Source organism: Dasypus novemcinctus, chromosome 21, assembly GCF_030445035.2.
Source record: "Dasypus novemcinctus isolate mDasNov1 chromosome 21, mDasNov1.1.hap2, whole genome shotgun sequence".
In the NCBI taxonomy this organism is placed as follows: domain Eukaryota; kingdom Metazoa; phylum Chordata; class Mammalia; order Cingulata; family Dasypodidae; genus Dasypus; species Dasypus novemcinctus.
The window spans coordinates 44,145,711-44,166,982 of NC_080693.1; the positions used below are offsets into that span (position 1 = coordinate 44,145,711).

The following is a 21,272-nucleotide window of genomic DNA, read 5'->3' on the forward strand; positions in this document are numbered from 1 at the left end:
AAAAAGGAGGTTGAAAAGGCTCCTGGGGACACGAAGGCATATTTTATTTTGTTGTTGTGTTTTTTTTTAAACACAAGAGCTATGCTACTTTTATAATGTAAAGTATTAGCTTTCTTTTACTTTTCTTTTTTTCGGAGGTACGGGGGATTGATCTCCGGACTTAGGAAGCAGGCACGCGGCCACTGAGCCACACCCTCTCCCCTGCTTTTTTTAATAAGCTTTCTCAAAATATGTCTCTAAAATAGTGACTGAAATTTTATGATTTGATGTTAGAAATTATTTCAAAATATTTGGTGGAAGGGTGGGATGTGCAACTGAAAATGAAATGATTGGTCATGATTTAAAAATTGTTAAAGCTAGGTGATGCATCATAGAGGTTCATTATATTATTGATTCTGCTTTTATATATTTTTGAAATTTTCCATAATAAAATGATGAAATTTCTCACTTGTACTCCCTCATTCTCTCTCATTTTAAGAAGGGAAAAATGTTTGAGTATTTGGTTGTTCCATATGGTACAGTACCTTTTCTTTTTGAATGCTTAAAATTTTTACTTTTATGAATCCACTCATTATGGACTATTAAAGTTACTTTTATTAAATGAAATGATATGAATTTGAGTTATTCTAATGCTTTGAAATTAATATTAGTGCAGATACATGTATCATATTGTTGAATAGACTTTGTACCTCAATTCTCAAACTATTTTATCTTTGCAAGTATTTGAATGTTTCCATTCCTTTTAGTGTGTTCTGTATTGAAGTGCTTAAAGAAAATATTTCATCTTTTTCCCACAATAAATACCTGCTTTGAAAAATTTTAAAATTCTTACGTAATTTCAGACTTTTAGAAAATGTTGCAGGGATAGTTAAATAATTCCTTATAACCATATTTTCCAAATGTTAACATTTTAACATACTTGCTTTATCATTGTCATTTTCACCTTCTTTCTTCATATAGACACACACACACACATACACACACCATTTATTTTTTCTGAATTGTTTTAGAGTAAACCACAGGCATAATAGCCCTTTATCTCTAGAGACTTGGACATTCGCTTACATAAACAAGATACAATTATCAAAAGAATAGGTCTTAAAACTAGGCTTTTTCATATAATTGTTGTCTGTAATGAATTTTCTACTTAGGCAGAGCTTTAATGCCCCAGAAATTACCTATTATTGTTTTTTTTTTCCCTATTATTAACACAAATTCCAGTGATTAATAAACTCTTTGATGACAGTTGTCATAATTTATACTTGACCATTGCTGGTATGTAATACCCTTATGACACTTTCAGAAAGGATTGTTGATTATACCTAGAAGTTGCTGTCATGTCTCTCCTTATCTTTTTATTTTTTACTATAATTACCCAAACATTTGATCATAGAATTTTCAGAATAAAAGTTGTAGTTTTAGTATGTTAGATTTTTAAGACTATATTTATTTCATTTTTATTTTTTAAAAGCTTACTATATAGTTTTAGTATATTACATTTTCAAGATAACATTTCATTTTTATTTTTTAGAAGCTTACTATGACCAATTCTTGATACTGCAAGTAGTTAATTTGCATTAATTATTTCCAATAGAATTTATTGTATTTGTTGAGAAATTTGATTGCCATATTTTGATCACCAAAGTCATGTATTTGCATTTTCCATTTCTCTTTTCATTTCTCCTGAAAGTTCTCACTTACTGTAACTTTTCTTCTATGCCACTCCTTTCCTGGTGTTTTTTTTTTCCCTTTCTTTCTTTTTTTCTTAATATAATAAGCATTACTTTTAAAGAGGTTTTAGATTAAAGAAGTTACTCAAAAGTGTAAGAGATTCCCATATACCTCACCCCCTCCCCTGCCCACTTCTTTCCCAATTAATAACATCTTAAAATTATGTGGTATAGTTTTTACAATTGATGAATAAATATTGAAGCATTACTCCTAACCAACCAAAGTCTGTAGTTTACATTGTGGTTTATACATAATTCCAGTGCTCTAAAAATATCCTTTGTTCCACTTTTCATTTCCTTCCCCTCCTCTCAGAATATCTGGTAACCGCTATTTTATAATAATGTTACATGTTCTTCCATTAATGCAATAGTAATAAGTTTATTTGTCCATGTTTGCATTTCCCCCCTTATGTTTGTTCATTCCTCAACCTTGAGGATTTTGGGATAGTGATGGCCACTCTGCCTCAGGTTGAGAGGGGGCTTTGATCTTATGGGGAATATGGAAGGAACTGTTTTGCTTGCAGTTGTAGATGCTCTCTATTTCTTGGGATGGGGGTTGTCTATCATCATTTTGTTGGCTGTCCTGGGTGAGTCCGATGATCTGGAAAATAGGTGTTGGCTGCAACTCTTCTGAGATTCAGGCCTCAACCAGCATATGAACAGACCAAAGATTTAAGTCTTTGAGACATATATTTAACCAATATAGTGCTAATTATAGGCTCAGATAAAAGGGTTAGAAGAATCAATTCTAGGGAAATTATAAATGAGTCTAACTCTGTTACATTGGGGAAATAGGTTATCATATATTTCAGGGTAAGGCCTACCGACAGATGCTGATTTCAAGGGATTGTGTGCTTGCCTATAGTGTCTGGATGACTCTAGAGTCCTCAGAGGCACCCCTGATTGAGGCTTTGTTCACAGTGGCAGTCAGTGAGATACTGGTTTTTAAAATTAAAATTAATACGTTATTTAACAAGGATAGTTAGAGAACAGAGAACTGACCTGTTTTTAGATATGTGAACTCTATGAATGCTTCCAATATACCTTATAATTTATCTAATAAAAATTATTTTCTTAAATCAACTTTCATTTGTTTCATGTCTTAAGTATTTGGCATATAGGCATAAGAGGAACATAAGGCGTTGTATTTCTAGAGCAGTGATTTCTAAGGAATATCAGAGATCTAAAACTTAAATATACAAATTAAAATGGAAGCATCAACACAAACCTTCAGGGGACAAAATATGTACTTATCATATTTAATATCTGCCCTCTTATTTTTAGAAATACATATCACTGAGAGTCTGTGCAGTGTAACATTTAAACAGGACAGGGACCATCTTTCTCATCCCAAGACATGCAGGAGGCCAGTAGATCTACAAATGGCAAAAGACAGATGTATTTACACCTTCTTGTTCAGTAAGTACCTTCCTGTAGCACTTGAAGGAAATAAGGCCTTTTTTGGCAACAGCTGCTGCTTAACCCCATGACAGTATACACTGATGAAGGAAGAGAAAGAATCCATTTTCTTTAAACAGGAGAATTGTAAAGATTTACCATCTCCATTATATTTTTATTTTATGTAACTAAGAGTAGCTCTTTTCATCTATTTTAAATAAAACTAGGTGAAAAGAGATTGTTCCAGGTATAGGATTTTAGATTTTTATTAGTAGGGATTTATTAAGCAGCATTTCTTAGCAGTTTGGTTTAATTAATGAATCAAGTGATTGATAAAAACTTTAAAATACTTTATAAGAATTTACAAAACCAAATTTTTCATCAGTATACTTAATTTTTTCTGCTTTAAATATTATTTTGTGGACACAACAGAGAACAATAAATTTCAGGAAAAGATCAGAATAGTTTCATAGGAATAAAAAAACATAAAAATTGGTAGTGAAGTTGCTTCCTTGCTTTTAACTAGCAGACCATTTTTAGTGAAGTAAACATGAAATAATTTTTTAAAATCAGTTTTATTGATATATATATACCTAAAGCATAAAATCCATCAAAGTATACTGTCCATCCAAAGAGTACAGTCAGTGGTATTTGTTATAATCACATAGTTGTACATTCATCACTTCAGTAATTATTAGAACATTTTCATTATTCTGATAATAATGAACAAAAAACAAACAAACACAAAAACTCTACCCCTTAATAATCACCTTTCATTCTCTCGGTGCTTGCCCTGCCATACATAGCTGCTGTTCTCTTTCCGTCTTTCTAATTTATCTGTGTTCATATTTTCTAGAGATAGAGTCAACAATATATAGTACCTTTTGTCTAGTTTCTTTCACTTAGTATATTTCCTTTTTCCTTTACCCTTAAAGGAAGATTATTAATATGTTACTATATACTACTGTCCATACTTTGCTTTGCTTTTGTTTTTGCCTGAAACTAACATCTTGTGACATAACATATATTTGTTCAGTTTCCATTTTTTTTCAAACTTTTTAAAAATTAAATTTTACTGTAGTTTAACCATTCATACATGAACATGAAGTGTATAGTAAAAGTTGTGAACTTATGAAACAAACATGCATATCATTGTACAGGGCTCCCATACATTACCCTACCACCAACACCTTGTATTGTTGTTTATAAACTATGAAATTATTCTTTTGCCTTATATGGACTCACACACACACACATACAATCTTTTTTACTTTCCTTGTGAGCAGTTAGATTTAGGTTTTAACAACCTTGGGCCCTACCCTGGAGAAGGAGGTTAGGTAATATAGAGAAAAGAAAATTAAATTAGGAGTCTGAAGCCCTGGCTTTTCATGTTGGTTCTGCCACTTACTGCCAGTGTGCCCTAGTAAGGAGGACTCAGTTTCTTCTTCTGAAAACAGAAATTTATATGTATTTCAGTCTTACTGTTTTGTGAGTCTCCACGAGGTCTTTGATTCCATTATCTTTCTAAGCCTTGCTCACTTTTGTGCCCAAAGCCAGTGCTGAGCAAGAGTTCATTTGGGAAACACAGATGATTATTCTTACTTAGAAATCCTAGAATGGAAGCATTTATTGGCATTTATTTGAACATCTCTAGTTGACATTTATAGCACAAACCTGCCACTAAATCTTGCTAAATGAGCAAAGGGTCGATTCTCTTTGGCTTATCTGAACAGTTGGGCCTGAGCCCCAAACCTTATAGGCAAAGGTATGAGAATTACATGGGTATAATATGGAGAAAAACCTACCGGATTCAATAGCAGAAGATAATCCCCTATCTCCTAGTCCTGCCTTAGAAATATATTAAATTGATTGTTATGCTTTGGATGTTTAGATCCGTCTATCAAATAATAGGCATTGTGTTTTGTTTTGAATGTACCTGGATATGTCTACATGTGCAATGTAATTACCAGTTTTAGTTCCCAATTTTTGTGCTTAGTCAGAATTTCAGATAATCTTCCCATGCTATGCTAGCCTACTTTTTTGCCCCATGTGGTAGATTTTGAATATTATCTATGCTTTTCTAATGAAAATGTTTTACATCTTGAGTATGTAAAACTCATGTGGATTATGTCTCGAATTACTTTCACCTTCAGTTTTCTCTGGGTAACAATAGTTTGAGAACCAACAGGGCCATAGGGCTCTTTAGTAGGGAGCAATTAAAATTAAATTAATGAACAGTTAAAGGTAGAACTTGAAAACTGGCATGAGGAATAATTTGGTCATTACATGTGGGAAATGAGTCCACTTCAGTTGCTGCGTAACAGAGGACATACACAATGTAGCAGAGTTCCTAACATTCATTTTTAGAAAACTGTGGCTTTATTTATTTTTAAATTTTATTGAATTATATCATTCATACATGAACATACATAAACAATAGTATATAGTAAAAGTTTAAACTTACAAAACAAAACATGCATAATGTCAGAGTTCCCACACATCACCCCCTACCACCACCACTTTGCATTGTTGTGAAACATTTTTTACAAAATATGAAAGCACATCATCAAAATGTTATTATTAACTATAGTCCATACCTTACATTTGGTGTATTTTCCCTCTGCCCACCTTATTAATATAATTTTATTCATAAACCATTCAATTTATCTAAGGTGTACAGTCAGTGGCATTTAGTATAATAACAGAGTTGTGCATTCATATTTGCAGAATATGTAGCTTTTGTTCTACCTTTTCTTTATTCATACATTCAATGTTTATATGAAATTCTGATGTCTGTTAAGTGGTAGTATATGAGTTCTCAGAGGACACTATCAGTTTAAAAATAAGATAGAGTATGTTTAATTTGTCTCAGATTACAACTATTTCTTTAACTCTGAAGATTATTGAATACTCGTTTAATACCTTTTAGCACTAGTTCAGGTGATAGAGAGGATCGAGTTTGCTCAAATCAAATCTAGTTTTGCTTCTTTCTTACATTAAAAAAATCATGACATTTGCCTTGTTTTCAGCAAGTAAGACCAAAGACTTTGTTGTACAATGTCTATTCTTTGTGCCATTCAACAAAATGAACCAGAGTTTAGACTTACATAGCATTAATGGTATGATATAAAACATAATTCCTTTTCATTTCTTCCTATGTTCTGAGAGTATCCAAAAGAAATCCTTTAAAAACCACATCATTTTATAGTTGCCTATAAATAAGTCTGTAATTCATATTTTTTAGTTTCCCAACCAGTCCATAAGTTCTTTAATAAGAATTCAGCTGACAAGAAACGTGGTTATGGCAAAGTGAACAAATTTTATATGATTGGATTGCTGAGCCTGCTAAAACTTAATAATGTTTGGAAAACAAAAGTTTTTGAAATCCGTGTATATTAATTTGTGTTGCATATTTTATTACATACCATTTTTTCAAAAATTTTTTTATTAAATTGTCTTTTTTTTTTAGAGATACATAGATCACAAAAAATGTTACATTAAAAAATATGAGGTTCCCACGTACCCCACACCCCCATTCCTCCCATATCAACATCCTCTCATCATTGTGGCACATTCATTGCATTTGGTGAATACGTTTTGGAGCACTGCTGCACCACATTGATTACAGTTTACATTGCAATTTACCCTCTCCCCCAGTACATTCAGTGGGTTATGGCAGGATATATAATGTCCAGCATCTGTCCCTGCAGTATCATTTAGGAAAACTGTAAGTCCTGAAAATGCCCCCACATCTCATTTCTTCTTCCCTCTCCCTGCCCTCAGCAACTACCGTGGCTGCTTTCTCCAGATCAATGCTACAGTTTCTTCCATTGTTATTCACAGTAGTTCTATAGTAGAATACCAGTAAATTCACTGTAATCCGTATTTTATTCCTCCTGGTCCTGTGGACCCTGGGTTGTGATGTCTACTCTACCTCTATATCGAGAGAGGGCTTAGATCCCACGTGGTTGATGGATGCAGTTCCCTGCTTGGAGTTGTAGGCACTCTCAGTTCCCTGGTATGGTGGTTGAACATCTTCATCTCTCTGTTAGCTGACCTGTGTAAGTCCAACAAACCGGAGAGTAGGAGTTGCAACTCTGCTACAGCTCAGGGCCCAACTGGCACATGGACAGTCTCAAGTCTCCTAGGTATACACCAACCCCAGTGCCAACCACAGGTTCCGTAAAATACATACCATCTTTAATTCAACATACATTCCTACTCACATAGTTTCTTCTCCCCACCCCCATTCCATTCCAATGCAGAATTACAGCTGCTGGGTTTTGAAAGGGAAAGGGGAAGTCAGTCATAGGTGAAGACAGCTGGATCATGGCCTTATCCTCTGTGACTATATTTTCTTCCTTTGCTACTGAGGAAAGGTGAAGCAGGCACATTTCAAAAGATCAGCTGACACTACCCATATAAAGTCAGTAATTACATCAGTCAGTTTTAAATCTTTGGACTTTGTGGGTCTTCTTTTAAATTTATTTGGAAGAGTCATTTGTTAGGAGTAGGGAGAGAAAAGGCAAAAAGGCGGGTGAATATAGATTGGGTACATGCCATGTCTACATAACAAAGCGTGTCCTCACCCTGTTTCCACAAACCCCATCTTTTTCCTAGTGTCCTGTGAGCCAGTGGATCCTTATTGGATTGAAGTAGGTTAACTTCTCCCACCCCCAAAGACAATTTTTTATTATATTTGTCATGGACATTTGCATGGGTACATAAATTTCAGGAGGAATTGGAATTAAGAGTTTCCAGCTTAAAGAACTCAGTTCGGTCTCAAAATTATGTACAACTAAAATACATTTACTTTTAAAAATACATTTTTAAAAACTCCTACATTTCAAAAGCTCTTTGGCAGTCTGGCAAGAACAATGACAGAATCTAATGGACAATACTAAACATGCCTGTCCCAGAAAGTTCCCAAAACTTTCCTTGGCTCTTTTGGTAAGAATGGCCACCAAGTACTCAGAGCAAGTGGAGCATATTCCAGCCAAGCCATTCCAGATGGTAAAAGCTGTATAGTTTCTGAGGGTCCAAATGGATGGTGGCCCAAATGTGAGTCTGTTGTACTTCAAATCCTGCCCTGCTCCTGACCAGCCTGGGCTGAGCGGTTGCTCCCAGTTAAAACTCTGCCTAGCCAGCCATTCTCCAGCACTCAGTTCTCTAAAACCTCTTGACAGGCCATGTTGCTCCTAGCTTACAGCCCTTGGTTAATCACACTGGGGACCGTTCAGAGTTGCAGTAGGTTAAATTTTAACTCACATTTGAGGTAGCATTGTGAATAGTGAGAACCTTACTGTCTTTAAACTGGACAATACTGCTATTTAGTACAGTTCCGCTTATTAGTGCATTTTGGGATGGTAGGTATGAAATGGCTTGAGAAGTTCCTTTGTTGGTCATACATTATTGCCTGGAAAGACGTCTGTGAGTTAAAAAAAATTTTTTTTTTTTAAAGTTTCCATATCATTTGATTGGCTAAAGTAGATTTCCTTTTTGGAAATAAGGAAACCTAAATCTGGAAAATTATTTGCCAGCTCTCGTGGGGGGACCATCAGGCCAGTATTTTAAAATGTTAACAGCTTTAAGGATTTGCTTCATTTTTGTTTGTTTGATTTTTGGTGTCAGTTTTTAAACCTTTTAAGTTATAAAGGACCAAGATCAAAATTTAAACTTGTTCACAATAAATCTGCTATGTCCTTATATTTTGGATGAGTTGGGAGATGGTCCAGAGTAGATAAGATATACATTAAAGAACAACTCAAATCCTGAGTTCCTGAGCACTTCCGTAAAAATCATTTGGACGATTTGGTTGTTTCAGGTGTCCTCCCTAAAGAAGTAAAATTAGGTACTGTGTGCCAACAAAGACCTCTTCATTTTGGAGGCATTTGTGGGTCACCTAAAAATGGCTTAAATCATCAGTTTTCTGATATTTCTGAAGTTATTTAAATTGATGCTTTTCAAAATACAGAGTAAGCTTCAGTAACATTTTGTTTCCTATATAATTTGTGAGTCGTGAAATCAGATAAGGGGATTGGATTGTGACCAGCATTTCTTTTCTCTTTAATGAAACAGAGTAGAATTAAATGCAATTTTGCTACTGGTTCTGCAGACCAGCAATACTGGCATTACCCTGGGAGCTTATTAGAAATTTAGAATTTCAGGTCCCACTCAGACTTACCACATTAGAGTATAATTATTCTGCATTTTAACAAGATCCTCAAATTAATGTTTATGAAACATGGAAATAGAAAGTATTAAAATGTATTACAAATAGAAGACTCATTTATTAAATTGTTCACACTCGCTTGTACTGTAAAATGTATTTCTATGGGTCACTATCAAAAAAGTTTGAAATTCACTGTTTTAAGTGTGGATGATGACATGATTTCCCTGGTGGTAGTCTTACATTAACTGTGAGAACACTATCCTTTGCACTGAAAAAGTTTCCATTCTTTTTTTTATCTCACTTCTCCTTTTTCTTCTAGTAGGTATCTCCCATTGTCTTTCTTTGCTTCAAGCCTCAAAATAGTACGCTGTTGAAAACATTTCCTCGAGTTTCAGGTTGTTGTTAAAATATTCAGTTCACTGGATGATTAATGCTAATTAGCAGTATTCCCCCCCTCCCCCCAATGTTTCTAGCACCAAATTTGAAGAAGGAAATCCTCAAGTTTTACCAATGTGCTTTCCTCCTCTTTTTATGTTCTTGCAAATGTCAGATGCTACAGAAACAGTTTGATTCCAATGCAATTAAATCAGTAAATCTCTGTGCAAATATGCATAGCATTTCTTAAATGCTGTGAATAGAATTTCAAGAAGAAATGTGTGTAACATTGACATCTGCTTTTGTATCCTGAGTTGTATTTAAAACAGGTAATTGTAGCTATATTACTGTATTCCAGCCTATCCCAGTATGGGTCAGGTTGAGGAAGCTAACCTCTTATAACACTATTAAGAGATATGCTAATTGCCCGGAATGTCCCCCCAAAATGGAGAAAAATTATGCTATTTGTATGTAGTGTTTCTATCTTTGCCAGCAAAATGCATTTCAACTTACTATAAATAAGCCACTTAAAGGTTTCCTTCAGTGGCTCTGAGACTGCAATTAGTGAACAACAAACAATACAGTATCAAATTTTATTCAGCCATTTTTAGCTAGTTTCACACAGTTTATGTCCCAGTCACACATCTATTGCTACTGATCCCACCCACTCTTTTCTCCATCTGATTATTCCATTTAACTTATGCTTTGTTTTAAAGGGCCTGGGCAATGAATTTCATTTTATTTTAACTTACGAATCATACAGGGTACTCCAGAAAAGGGGGAGAAATAAAGTCTCTACAGCATGATTATTAATTTTTTGGTTATTTTAACCATACTCTTTTATAACAGTGTGATATACATTGTATTTGTTAATGTTAAATAAGTTTTTCTCTAATTTTTTGTGCATTTTCCCCCCTTTTCCATGAAGGCCTTATCTGTTTGGAGCGGGGTGTTTTTCCATAAAAGCTCCATGGTGAGTCCCAGTTCAGTCCCGCATGCCTAATTCATTTGCTGTACTCGCAAAAATGTAACTCTTGTTTTGTAGTTTTGTTTTCAGTTGCATGGCCTGATCCACAGATAGATGCACCGAATTACTGAGTAATTGGTTGATGGATATAAGTGTTAATATTTAAATTTTTAAAAACATTTTTCTTGGTTTTACATCATTTCTTGAAAAATCAAAAAGAAAAATTGTTGGTTAGAAAAAAAAAAAAGAACTCCCTTATAATGCTGGTGTGTATGACAAGACAAGGGTAATACCTACATTTAAAGCTTTGAGATTTATAGGGATAGAACCTCCCTCCATAACAAATCTAACATTTGAGAAATTTGAAATATAACTATTTGTAAGGTTTGCAAAAAATGCTCTATAAAAAGTTTTACTGCATTTCATTTGCTTCCAAAGGTAAAAGAGTATTTAAGGAGCTGCATAATAAATTTATATTTCAAATAAAAACTCCTAAATAATAAAGTATTTTGAATTATTAGCACCTACTCACCATAACTGATCAGATATTTAGTAAATTCTGTTATGACAATACATGGAATACAGCTTTGTCCATCTTAGACATGATGGTCATAGAAAATTAACAGAATATGTTCAGTACTTTTACATAAAGATGTTAAAATATATAAGAACCTGGTATATATTTAACAGAATGGTTAAAAATCTAGGCTGGGTTTCAAATCCCAGCTAACAGACTCACTAGATAGATGATCTTAGGTAATTTTCTAAAACCTTTCTGTTTCTTGGTTTCCTTTTCTATTAAGTACAATTAGTTGTAGCACCTACCTCATGGGTTCATATATATATATCTCATTTAATCCTCAAAATAAATGTTAGCTGCTACTATTATTATTACTTTTGTTGTTTAAAGAGAAAATGGTTTTCATTTTTCAAAAACATTTTTTAAAAGGAGCTTCTTTAATTCATGTGGTTTTTTTTTTGTTTATTTGATTTTAATTAGAGAAGTTGTAGGTTTACAGAGAAATCATGCAAATATGCAGAATTCCCATATACCACCTCCTCTTACTAAAACCTTGAATTAGTGTGGTACATATGTTACAATTGCTGAAAGAATATTATTATAATTGTACTATTCACTATAATCCATGGTTCACATTAGGGTTCCCTATTTGCATTTTATAGCCCTGTGGTTGTTAGTTATTTATTTTATTCTAGTAATAAATATACAGCCTAAAATTTTACCTCTTAAGCACATTCAAATATAATTCACTTCTATTAATTATGTTCACAGTGTTGTGTTGTCATTGCTTTTAAGAGTATGTGATCCTTGGGGGGTATATGGGGACCTCATATTTTTTGGATGTAACATTAAGAAAATTTAAAAATAAACAAATAAAAAAAATAATAATAGAAAAGAGTATGTGATCCAAAAGAAGTTTGGGGCAATGTAAATTTATCAGTTTAATCAGAATACTTAAAGTAGGGGTTCTAATTTTTTATGTAATGTGGACCGCTTTGCCAGTCAGGTGAAATGAATACTACTGTAATTTATTTATTGCATACATTCATAAGTGAAGGAAATGCTAGATTTCAGTTCGAGGTCAGAGAAAATAAAGATAATAAGTTGATTTTTTTTCCCAATTCAAGCTCACCAACCCCCTGAAATCTTTCACAGACCCCTGGTTAAGAACCCGACTTAAAGTTTTGCACTTATATATGAAGTTCTTATAATTGCTTCTGGGAATTGTTCACACTATTCTATTATACTAGAAAATAAAACCCAATTTTTTGTCTCTTGGATGAAAGGAACCCTAAATTGGTTCTTTAAGGTAGACACAATGACATAAGACCACCTGAAAATTTCATTACCGTATAAGAATAGGGTGACATAAAACAAATCAACATAAAATTTTCCTTTGACATGTAGTCTCATAATTAGGACACAGATGGCAAAACAAGTTCTGAGTATTAATGAGTATAATTTCCATGTAAGACAATTTAATCTTTCGTATTTTTGTTAACCAGATTTCTACTAAGTAATAAATAAAATTCAAGGATCTTACTTAGGAACTTACAGTGAGTGGTCAATTTTTAAATGTCACATTCAACATATGACAAAATTTCTTTGTAGACTAAGCTTAGAATTAAATTCCATTTTAGGATAAATTCCTCATTCAGAGTACAAAGAAAGGAGTTTTATTATGCTAATAAAGATCAAGTTTTAGTATGAAATAAAGATGGAGGAACAAATGTTGTATGTTAACTAGGATAAGTCCATTCCTTCTCTAGCTTATGTGCTCCTCAAATTTAAGCAAAAGCACTTGTCAACCAGAAATGATTTGAGGTTGAAACAAGATTAAAAGAGCCAGATTAAAGAAAGGGATATATGAAATCTAGTAGACTTTTAAATCATTGCCTGTCTTTTAGAAGACTGCTTTGTGGTTTGTTTGATGCCATTATTAGCTCACAAGAAACTCGTTTTTAGTCACTTATACTACACTAAAAAGTCCTCCTTCAAAATATGTTACTTTACTAGTGGGGCATGTTTTTTTCATTAAAATATTAATGAAACCTCAAATTAAGGCAACAAAGAATGAATATACATTTGACAGCTTCTTCCATGTTGTTTACAAGAGATCCTTTAACAGTTTTTGCTATTTTTCCATGATATTTAGCATTCATAAGAATGTTTTTGTTTACTCCTCTGAAATAAAACATTATGCTAAATAAATTTATTTATAGTACTTCCTGTTGTAGAGTAATATGTACGTGTATTTTGGATGAGAAGGCAATTTCATGTAACTTAATTTGGTTAGTTTCAAGTTTCAACAGTTTTACTTTCCTAAAATTTTGGTTCTGGTAGATCATAATTTCTACTAATTCTTTTTCCTTCATTAAACTGCTTTGATTCTTTAAATTCATGCAGTTTCCAATTAGTTTTAAAATAGTGTCTTTCTTTTTGATAACAAAAATAAGTAGGAAAAGCTTGTTGGAAAGTTAACTATGAAGGCTATCTTTCACATTTTAGTCATTTTGGACAGTCCTCATATAATGTATCCTTTAGGTTAGTTTAACTAGTATATTTGAGATTGAATGACTATATCTAAAATATATAAGAATTATACATGTAACAGATTTTTAAATATAGAAATTTTAAGAAAAATTTACAGGAATTTAAAAATCAGTTTTAAGCTTTCAATATTATATATGACAAGTTTTTGATCTCCTACTGTGTATATAGTATTGTGTTTAAGCTTTTATTTTTTAATTGCTTTTAAGTAAAAATACATACTTTAGTACAGTATTCCATTTGAATATATCCCTTAGTAATAAAATGTCTCTATGTTAAAGGTATTTACTAAGGATTTAAAAATTATATTTATTAAATTAAATTTAAATTTTAACTAGCACTCTTAAGGGTGTTTGATCTGTATATGAATAATTCATTTAAAGTAATCTTGTTCTCAAGAATATACATATTATAATTTCAGTTTTTGGAAGGTAAGATTTGTTTAGAGATGTGAATCTTATCTGTCAAGTTTACATAAATCAGTTAGAACTTTAAGAATAATTTGTAAGTATATTTCATTAGGTAGGTCATTAATATCTTTAATTATTTTAAATAAAATACTTTCAGTTTCCTTCCCTAGGTCTCATTTTAGAAAAATAAAATTGCAAGAGAAAAATCTAAATATCTTTTAAAAGCCTAACCACAGTGAAGAATATTAAGGAACTTTTTCCTTCTTAACATGAAGACATTATACCACTTGTACTTATTACATCAATATTGTTTCTTACATTTTCAACTATAATATTTACTACTCTATGTTTTAGAAAAGGGTAAAGAAATGGTGCTTCTATCTCATGTTAGTTCCTTCCATGTTTGTGTCCTCAACAAGGCATAGACTCATCGCTGCTTTTCATGTCACGTACAGATATACTATATATATCCTATTCTATGGCATATAGTAAAATTATCCAGATGGAAACCATTTTCCTATAATTTTTAAGCAGATCTTGTTTGGAATTTTACATTTTTCTGTTTACAGTTGAGTGTGCAGAAAAAAATGGGAAAGAGATTTAATTTGTTAATCTGACTGGATTATGCAATGCAGTTAGTCAGTGGGGGGAAATGGAGAACAGAAATAGTCTTCGTAAATATTTTTAAGATCCAATATTGTTAATATCTTATAATATATCTTATAATATTGTTATATCTTAATAACTTATGATGCCAGTGAAAATGAGTCTCACCCTATGGTTAGATGGTTAGCCTTTCCTCATAAGAAATGGAAAAGACTTAAACTCCTGATTTTGAATTTAGCACCTTATTTGTTTTGGATTTTGTTTGCTTGTTTTTCTTTTGATTGCATCATTCCTGGTATCAGGTTTAAGAAATGTGATGATGTTTCATGATCATTATTTTGTCTGATATAGTGGATTTATTCAATTGTTCCCTTAGGTTTTGCTCAAAAGTTGACAAATTTTTCTTTCAATTTTTGTACGTGAAGTTATATATGACATGTTAACAGGTTAAAGAATAAGGAGCAAGAGTTCTTAGTGGAAAGAAGTCCATCAGTACCTTCACTATATTTTGTTCTTAAGTATAATATATATTTTTTTAAATGGATACATCCATATAATAAATAAAATGAATTTTCTGGACCTCTGTAATTTGAAATATTTTCTTTATATCTTTGTATTATTAATTTAATAAACAAATAAATAATGAAGGAAGGTCTCCAATTATTTTTAAACTTGCAGATGTTTAGTAATGGTATTTATTAAGGCCCTGTCAGAGGAGAAAAGATCCTGAGAACAAGAAAGAAAAAACATTAGTATTGGAATGCTTTCCTAAAAGGATTGGTGAATTTACTAAAATGTTTTTCAAACTAAGCTTTAAGTAAACATGATTTACAAAGCTAGCACTTTTTCCTTTGTAGTCCATTCACCTAAGTATTTTTCAGGGTTTTCTCTATGTGCCAACAGAGGGTTATTTTTGAAACAGAAATATTCTGGGGCATCGTGGAAAAGTTCACATATGGTGATGTCCCAGACACCCATTAGTTGAAAAATCGTTTTGCTTCTACCCAGTATTCCTAAACTTGGAGCTTTTCAAACGTCATACAAAGAGCCAGTTGTAGTTAAAATATTTCCTTTAGATTGATCAAGTAGGAAATACTTTATCAATAGTATTTTTTTAAAGTCTGTTTTTCCTTTTTATTCTTCTGAAAGTCTTATGCACACTTGTACATTATTTTAATGTTTTTATTTTGCATAAATACTACCGTCTTTCCAAATGCAGATTTGGTGACAGAAATAAATTGATATCAATGTGTTCCCCAAATATGCTCCATATTTGGTCCACACTATTACTTGTCATGTATAGGGTAGCAAGTTATTTTTGGAGTTGAAAACTTTGGTTCTTTAAATGCAAGTGTTTACTAATAGGACTTATTAAGGCCCTATGAGAGGAAAAAGAAATAATAACGTATCGGAATAAAAATGATAATTCTTCACATACTTTTAAGTATGCCATAGAGCACTTATTCTCTGTAGGAGATAAGAAGCTGATGTAAAATAATATTGTTATTATTCGTTTTAGTTGTATGTTCAGAAATTGCTTTTATTTGTAGCACTGTGGAAGAGTAAGAGATTTTAGCTTTTGACATAGATTGTATAGACTGTAAACTAATAAATATACAGAACATGTTTTGGGGTGTCCAAAGACTAAATTGGACACATTTTTATATTTTTATATTTTATTTTATTTTAAGGTTTATTTTATTTTTAAGGTTTATTTTATTTATTTATCTCTCCCACCCCCTTTTTTTCACTTGCTGTGTCTGTTCATCTCTTTGAACAGGGGACCAAACCCAGGACCTCCAATGTGGGAGGGAGGTGCATAATCGCTTAAGCCACCTCTGGTCCCTGCTTTGTTGTGTCTCTTCTTAATGTTTTTCTTCTTCTGTCTCTTGTTGCGTCATCTTGTTGTGTCAGCTTGCTGCTGTCTTCTTTAGAAGGCACCAGGAACCAAACTACAGGCCTCCCATGTGGAAGGCAGAAGCCCAACGACTTGAGCCACATTTCCCCCTATCATTTTTATTATTATGTTAGAAAGGTGTCCACCCTGCCCAGTAGCAACTATTTTTTAAGTCTGTTTAGGATGCATAATTTAGAGAAACCATATTCTCTCATAACAAGTGACATACTCATTTCTACCTTGTTGCTTGCCACATGATTTTAAAAAAACAAGAATTTCATTTTCTAAGAATTTGGAATTTTTCTCAAGATTTGTGTTGTAGCTTTTGTCCCTGTGAGACAGGCGGTAATATCATTGTTCCTTTATGGTGTTTCTAGCATAAGCAGCTGTTGATTAAGTGCAGCAAAAGCACATAGTCATGCAATTGCAAACACCTTTCAAACAAATTCTAAAATGGTTTCCCTCCTTATCCCCTCAACTTCCTCAAACCCCTAAGGGTGAAAAATGATTAATGGAAGTTCAAAAAGGCCAGGTATCAGCTCAATGACAGTAGCTCATTTGATTGTAACTCAGGAGTAGAAATAAAGGCTTTGAAGGAATACTTACTTTCTAAGAAAATGCAACAGAGAGCATCATAAGCAGAAAGAAAATTCTGATGCTGGTGACACAGCAATCAAGGAAGGGTGCATGTTAGTTCTGTGAGGAGTTAAGGATAGTATTCCTTCCTGGAATAAGGCTATTAGTTTTGGGAGAGGCAAGCATGAAGTGTCAGTGGAGGACTGGTGTTGATATGTTAGGCAAGGATGTAGTTTTTTTAGGGAAAGGTGTGAAGAATTTTAGAAATGTTAATCGTGGAAAGAAGAGGCATTTTCATAAATAGCAACATTTGTTACTGAAGGACTTGGTACAAAGGGAAAAACAAAGAGACCAATCAGTGATCTTTTTGCTTTCTCTAGAGGGAAGATGTCATATCAGAAGGCTTGGGGAGTTAGATAAGTGAGAGCCTATTTGAAATATTATAAGGAACTAGGAAGTGGATTGCCATAGCAGAGTCTGGTTTTTCCAGAATTAGGTGAGGGCTGTGGGCAATATAGAAGATTAAATTTCTTGAATACTATGACATGGACATGCACAGCCTTGGGAACTTTAGATGCTTCATCTAATACAGTTGTTCTCTAATTTGAACATGCATTAGAATCTCCTGCAGCCTTGTTTAAAAAAAAAACTACAGAGCTTATTAGGCCCCCTATACAGAGGTGGTTTCAGTAGATCTGGGATGGGACATGAGTATGTTCAAGTCTTCGAAGTTTCCAAGAGTTGCTGCTAGTCTAAGACCACACATTGAGAACCCATGTAATATAGTAAATCTTAAAATAATCCTATGAGGAAGGCTATTTTTTAATTTTTTATTAAAAATTTTTTAATTTTTTAATTAAAAAATTACTATTTTTTAATTTACATATTAGTAGTATGAGCTGAGAGATAAAATAACTTAACCAAAGTCCCACAGCTAGTAAGCAGCAGCACTGTGATTCAAATTCAGATATCTTCCTGACTCCTAAAACCCATCTCTTTCCACCCCACCATACTTTATTGAAAGATAAGGGGATAAAGGAAAGTTGCAAAATAAGGTAGAAATAATGTTATTTGATATTTAGAGACTGGCTAGCAGAGTGGGAACATCAGCACTCTGCTATTCATTGAGCCCCCACTGAGCTGTGATCTCGGTCTGTGGGCACTGGGGCTGTTTTGGTGTATGAATTAGAGAAAATAATACCACAACTTATCTAAGGTAGTGGGGAAAATTGCTAATAAGTTTTGGGGATGCACTTGAGAAATCAGAAAAGAACAGAAATATAGGATTTGAAGGAAATGGAAAGGTTGACAGTAGAATTTGAAGCTATGAATGCTTATTTGAGGAAAACAAAGTACTTTTTACAGAAGTTATATGTAATAACAGCTGTTACTAAGTGCATCCTCAAACATGTGAGAAACAGAAAGGATTTATTTTGGAGAGTCTTTTTATATATAAGCTGTCAATATTTAACTCTGCCTTAATCTTTTCCCCCAACAAACATAGACACATCACTTGTACAAATATAATAAGAAAAATGAATAAAAACCAGGAAGACCAAAGACCAGTGAATATATTTGCACATAATTAGCTCTTCCCACTTAGGTCTAAATCTATATAGGATTATGGCTGAGAGCATTTTCAGGATTGCATTCTGTATCATTTGGTTATTTTCGTACATGCTGTATGCATTCACCTGTAATGTGAGCCCCACATATTGTATCAAAATCAACTGCTCAACCATTTTATTATTGTGAGATGTTTATGCTGGTCCTGTTCATCTACCTTGTCGTCTTCAGGAAATGTTATCCATTTGAAAAGAAGTGACTTAGATTTTTGCCAGCAGATACCTTAAAAAATAGTTAATTTTTACTGGTCTTATAAGTTGCTATCCTTATATACCCTGGATCTTTTAATTAATTTTAGTTTTTCTCTAGAACACATTCACACATCACTAGTTATTACTTAAAGCAAAAAGCATGTCCACATTGGAGGCTTTAAATTTTAGTGGTAGAATTTAAAGGGAAATTTGTCAAAACTTGAGGACTATAATTTCATCATGGTAATTTTTTTACTGTCATTTTTATTTTTTAAGCAAAGTTAAACCACCTCCCCAGATTTCACCCAGCAAATCGATGGGCGGAGAATTTTGTGTGGCTGCTATCTTTGGGACATCCAGATCTTGGTTTGCAAATAATGCAGGTCTAAAAAGAGAAAAAGGTATGTATTTTCACTGAGGCTTACACTCACCATTTGTAATTTTTCCTTTTTGAGGAACAGTAATAGCAGTTACCTTTTGAATAGTTTTGAACCCAGTACCGAGGAACACAATTTTTACATTCAATTTGCATGTCTCTCCTCAACTGCCCAAGCTTAGTCAGATGTAAAAGCTATCCTCTCACTATAAACATATAATGAATTGCCGATTGGGTGTTACTGTTTTCTTTTGTTGGTAACAATCTACAAATGTTCTTAATGCTGTCAATTCCACACCGTTAGATATAGCTTTTACATCTTTACAATTCATTTCATATTGTTTCATTAAAGCTTTCCAGCAACCCTCTGAAGCAAAGAGAGGAAAATCCTTGCTATCCCTATTTTAAAGAACTTGAGATCAGCAGGTTGAAATATCTTAGCTAAAAGTGATAGAATCAGTTTCTAATTTTCTAATGCCTTTCTACCTTAACCAAACAAACAAACAAAACCCCAACAACAGCTCTACCATGTTATAAATTAAAGGGTAAATACAGGCTGACATTGAGAAATAAGGGTCATCTTCTTTAGTTACCACTGCTCTTTTGTATTTATTCATGCTGCAATCACCAGGTCAATACTGATAATGTCTATGTAATTACTGTTTTAATATGTACTTTCCTTTTGTTTCTTTGTAACAGAGAATACCTGCATTCATAGACCATGTTGATGATTTTGAATGTTATCATTTTTCCCTCATTATTTTAGTACTGTTAAAGTAGGTCACAAACTGGGTTGTTAGTGGCCCACTTCTCTTACTAGTTGCACAACCTACATTGTTCTTGGTAAATTGGCTCTCCTTAAAGCATCATATTGGCAGTCAGACATCAACCCTTTCCCTTGGAAATAGGATCTCAGGCACAGCAGGTTCCTTACCTGAGTGAGAAAGGACGCTGTAAAGTAGGCAAGCTTTCCATTTCCTTATCCTATCTTTGATTTTTTGTTACCTTCTTAGCTTTAGTGATGCTATCAAACTACTTTTTGTTACTAGGTAAAACCTTCTGTGAAGCTCAATTTCAAATTCTACTCTCTTCTGTTCTAATTACCCTTTTAACTTGCTACTCCTTTATATCCCACTGGCTGGTTTTTAGCCATTTTCTCAAATCAGTTGTAATTGATTCGCCTGGCATAGAGATAAGGTGACCCACCTAGCATTCACGAGCGATTTTCTATGCTCCTAGGTTTACTGTAAAACCAGAGATAGAAGACTAAATCTATTTTGTTAGTACATGTGTACTCCTTATTAAGTCATTTGATTACATCCATATTCTGCACCTGATCTCTGAAAGTATGGTTGCTCTTCATTTATAATGAGGCCAGTGATTCTGTTGAGAGAAAAGCAAGAGGATTTGGGGGAGGGAATACCTGCGTTTCTTGTTTGTTTATTTGTTTTAATCTAGAACTTTAAAAGAGAAAGTTTTTGGATGAAAGATGATGAAATGATAGGCTAATTTAGGCATACAGGGAGCTTTCATGTAATTCATTTGGTGTATATGATGTAATTAAACTTTAGTCCACACAACATGCCCTTTCCATTATACCTTTCTTCTTACCGGCCCCGTTCAGTTTTCTTAATGTGGGACAAAATACAGAAGACTGCAAAATATTTGGCAAATTTACATCTTTTTTGCAAAAAAAAAAAAAAAGTTTAAGATTTGAAAATATTTTGATAATATAGGTATTTTCATATTAATTAGCATCTACTTAGAACAGGGGTTCCTAACCAGGGGTCCGTGAGCTTGAATTGAAATTAAAAAAACATTCTTGTGGCAATGTGTTGGTGTTGAATGTGATATATTTATTAAATAATATACAGTATA

General features: G+C 33.0%; 1 protein-coding gene across 12 annotated transcripts in view; it reads left to right on the forward strand.

Annotated features, from left to right (window-relative positions):
• The window catches only part of BCAS3 (BCAS3 microtubule associated cell migration factor), a 586,860-nt gene that overhangs the window by 236,574 nt on the left and 329,014 nt on the right, over window positions 1-21,272 (forward strand). For 7 of the 12 annotated variants that reach the window (XM_071210533.1, XM_071210530.1, XM_071210524.1 and 4 more), the window contains 2 exons: window positions 10,604-10,648; window positions 19,295-19,419. In XM_071210533.1, the coding sequence (XP_071066634.1) occupies window positions 10,604-10,648; window positions 19,295-19,419 (170 nt within the window). The remainder of the gene's footprint in view (window positions 1-10,603; window positions 10,649-19,294; window positions 19,420-21,272) is intronic. The other 5 variants (XM_071210528.1, XM_071210535.1, XM_071210532.1 and 2 more) reach the window with 1 other exon arrangement.